Source organism: Octodon degus, unplaced genomic scaffold (assembly GCF_000260255.1).
Source record: "Octodon degus isolate 3935 unplaced genomic scaffold, OctDeg1.0 scaffold00127, whole genome shotgun sequence".
Lineage (NCBI taxonomy): Eukaryota > Metazoa > Chordata > Mammalia > Rodentia > Octodontidae > Octodon > Octodon degus.
In genome coordinates this window covers 4,123,960-4,127,747 of record NW_004524703.1, presented here as the reverse complement: position 1 = coordinate 4,127,747, position 3,788 = coordinate 4,123,960, and the positions used below count along the sequence as shown (strand labels likewise).

General features: G+C 45.4%; 1 protein-coding gene across 1 annotated transcript in view; it reads left to right on the top strand.

The window, feature by feature from the left end:
• The first annotated feature begins 3,535 nt into the window (after positions 1 to 3,535).
• The window catches only part of Tarbp1 (TAR (HIV-1) RNA binding protein 1), a 62,529-nt gene continuing 62,276 nt past the window's right edge, over positions 3,536 to 3,788 (top strand). The window contains 2 exon segments of the mRNA XM_023700874.1: positions 3,536 to 3,786; position 3,788. The exon segment at position 3,788 is cut by the window's right edge and continues 598 nt beyond it. Of these exon segments, the coding sequence (XP_023556642.1) occupies positions 3,542 to 3,786; position 3,788 (246 nt within the window). The 5' untranslated portion in view covers positions 3,536 to 3,541.

Genomic DNA, 3,788 nt, shown 5'->3' with positions numbered 1-3,788 from the left:
ACTAGAGCGGAATGTAAGTTAGGTGTCACTGTAACAAATGGTGAAGAGAAGGGCTGGCCTGATAGCTCAGTGGACTACAGCACCTGCCTAGGCAAAGCGTAACAACAGGGGTTTGATCCCCGCATGCCATGCCGGCCCCGCCCCTGGGGTGCACTGAGATGGTGATTGAGACTGGGCGTGGTGGTGTGCACCTGTAATCCCAGCACTTGGGAGGCTGAAAACAGGAGAATCACTACGAGTCTGATCTACACGTAGTAGACCCTGTACCAAATACAGAAGAAAAGAAAGAAAGAAAGAAAGAAAGAAAGAAAGAAAGAAAGAAAGAAAGAAAGAAAGAAGAGTTAAAACTAACATTCTAATGGAGGACAGAAAAGAGGCGCCAGGGAGAGATTTGGTTGCACAGATGAGAAGAGCAACTGCAAAGACCGAGGAAGGGGACGGGAAGTCTGCTGGCCTAGGTATCTGATTTAGGCAACTTGGAAATGACAGCCCTTCCCCCAAACAGGGAATCCCTGGGGAGAACTGGTGGGCAGTAATGATGGCACACAGGATGGAGGGAGTAAGGACAACTAGTTTAGCTTTGTGAAAGTGGAGCTGTCCAGCAGGTGGTTGTATAGATAGATTTGAAGCTTTCACCTGCAGATGGGCTCCAGAGAGCAACGTGGGCTGAGGGTGGAGATACAGACTGTTTTCTTAACAGTGCTACTAAGTCAAAACTATAGTTTTACCAAAGTTATTTATTTTTATTTTTCATTTATTTTTTAAACAAAGTAATTTTTAATATATAAGGCACTCTTCACCAAACATCTGTTTTCTTTTGAGTCCATTATTTGGTAAATATATAACCACTACACATTAGTGATTAGGTCTTTTTTTCTTACCAAAGTTATTTAGAGGAAATTTATAGTGAGAAGAACAGAGATCTAAAGATATAACTTTGGAAGCATTATCATGACCAGATCAAAAAGAAAAGGAGGGGGCTGGGGAGATGGTTCAGCACAATAAGTGTTTCCTGGCAAGCACAATGGCCTGAGTTCAATCCCTGGTTTCACCAAAAAACAAAAAAACAAAAAAACAAAAAACAAAAAAAAAACAAACACAAGAAGAAAAGAAGGGTTCTGCCACAGGTGGAGACAGAACAGCTAGGGAGGTCAGAGGAAGAAAAGAGTTCAAGACAAAGGAAGTGCTCAACAGAAGCAAGGTAGACAAGCACCACTGCCCATATTGGCGAGTCAAAAAAGTGGTGGACATGGGAATTATTTTCAAAGAGGACAAAGTACAAACACGGTGTGGGGGAAAGAGAGAGTCACGCACTAGGACACAAGAGAATCAGATTGTGAGTTCGGCCTTGACCAGCTCCCAGTAACGCCATGCCATGCTCTCCATGGGGCTTTATTCTATAGAATCAGGGAACAAATACACAGGCCTATGTATTGATTTTTATGTTATTTTCTAAATTTTGGGTACACCTTAAACAGAATGGCATGTATAAACCTTAAGGGTTCAATTCAAGGAGTTGTGACACATATGAAACTATTCTCAATGTCCTGCTCAGGATAAAATATTCTCAGGGCCCCAAAAGTTTGCCCCCAGTTTGGGTCTAGTCCATTTCCACTCCTGCAGTAACTACTGTTCATTCTACCTCACAGATTATATTGACCTGTTCTCAAGTTTCATATAAAGGAAACCAAGAGAATGTAAAATTTGCCTGGCTTCTTTTGTTCAACAGAATGTTTCTGAAATATACCCATGTTGCTGCATGCATTAGGAATTCAGTTTGTTCTACTGTTGATAGCATTATTATGCAAATCATAATTTATTTATCCTTTCATTCACATTATTAGTTACAAGCTTTTTGCTGTAACTGCTAATGTTGCCAGCCACTGTCTTGTACAAGACTTGCTAGCCTATGTTTTCATTTGCTTCAAGCAACTAGCTAGGGGCACACTTTTCCAAGACATTAGGTTATTTTAACCTGGCAAGAAACAATTGTACCATTATATGCTCACAGATAATGCATGGAAATTTTAGTTTTTCACATCATTGACTCTTGCCATTTGGTATTCTCGGTTTTTCAAAAATTTTAGCTGTTCTCAGGAGTTTAAAGTGGTATCACAAGGGCTGGCCAAATAGCTCAGCGGATTAAAGCGCCTGCAAGCTGGCACAGGGGTTCGCTCCCCAGACCTGCCATGCCTGGCCCTGCCTGTGGGGCACGCTGAGACTGCAATTGAGACTGGGAGTGGTGGTGCATGCCTGTAATCCCAGCTCTTGAGAGGTTGTAAACAGGTGGATCACTACGGGCCCGATATAGTCGTGAGACCCTGAACACCCTGTAGACCCTTCCCTAAACTACAAAATAAATAAATAAATAAAATAAAGTGGTATCACATTGGGGGTTTAATTTGCATTTCTGTCGTAATTAATCTCGAACATCTTTGGAAATGTTTACATTTTTATATCTTTGTTAAGTGTCTGCTCAAATCTTTTCCCACGTTTAATATTTTTATCTGTTGAGGGACCTGATATTTATTGGCATATTATATGTGGAAGGCAATTGATGTTTGCTAACATTCTTTATAATAGATTTATAATATAACCATTTGTGAGCACTCGTTAGTAGAAAAGAGAATGACTCAAAGATAGATGTCTTGCATAAGTACTGTTAAATAACTTTAAATTTAAATAACTTCATTTTCACTTTACTCATTATGTTTATTACGTATCAAGCTCTCTGAAGGCGGGACTGTGTTTCCTCAAAGGACTAAAGGATGAATCTTTACAGCTAGAAGGCAAAGAACAGCTACTTCACTGATTCAGTGACTGCAGGACTGAGCCAGCAACCAAAGCAGCGACGTGCAACTCAGGCAAGGTTTCTATTTAGCTTTAGATGCTGTCAGAAATACAAACACCTACACGTGAGCTACTTTTGAGTTTGCACATGGGCGGGAGCACACGCCTTGTAAGGACAACTGGGAGCAAGGGGAATGGCCTGTGGTGGGCAGCGTGGGCATTCTGTTTTGGGCTATATGCTAGCGCAGAGGAGAAGCACTGCTCACCGTGGCCTGAATCATCCTTGTGCCTTTGTTATGTTAACGCAGATGTCCATAGTCTACTTCGGATTTAGCCATGTTAGGGGCTTTGTGTGTGGCATCCAGCTCGCAGTCTCTTGAGAAAACAAGGTCCAATTTGCACTCACAGATACGTGTGGCCGTTGTAGGGCATACGCAGGCCAAACTACAATCGGGAATCGACAGAGTTGCTCAAACACTGTATTCACTTTCCAGGGATCAAACCTTGCACTTCCAGGCGAGCATTCATTCCACTGAGCTATCTCCCCAGCCCCTCTATTCACTTTTAACAGCCTCTTTTCTCCTAAAATACTCTAAGGGACAGGCAGTCCAGGCCTACGCGGTGGGAGGGGCCCAGCGGGAAGCCCCGCCCTGCGCACGCGCCGGGCTCCACGGTGCACGCACGCGCACGCCCTCTGCGGCTCGGCAGGTGCACGCGCACGCTAACGCCTCTCTCTATACTCTGGGGGCGGATGGAGTGGGTGCTCGCTGAGGCGCTGCTGGCCCAGAACCGGGACCCGCGGGTCCTGCTTGGGAGTCTGTGCCAAGGGGAGGCATCGGCGGAGCGTGTGGAGACGCTGCGCTTCCTCCTGCAGCGGCTCGAGGGCGCGGGCGCAGGCGCGGGCGCGCTCCCGGAGGCGGCGCGCGAACTGGCCGCTGGGTACCTGGTGCCCCTGTTGCGCGGCCAAGCCGGCTGTCCCGACCTGGCGCCCCCGCGGC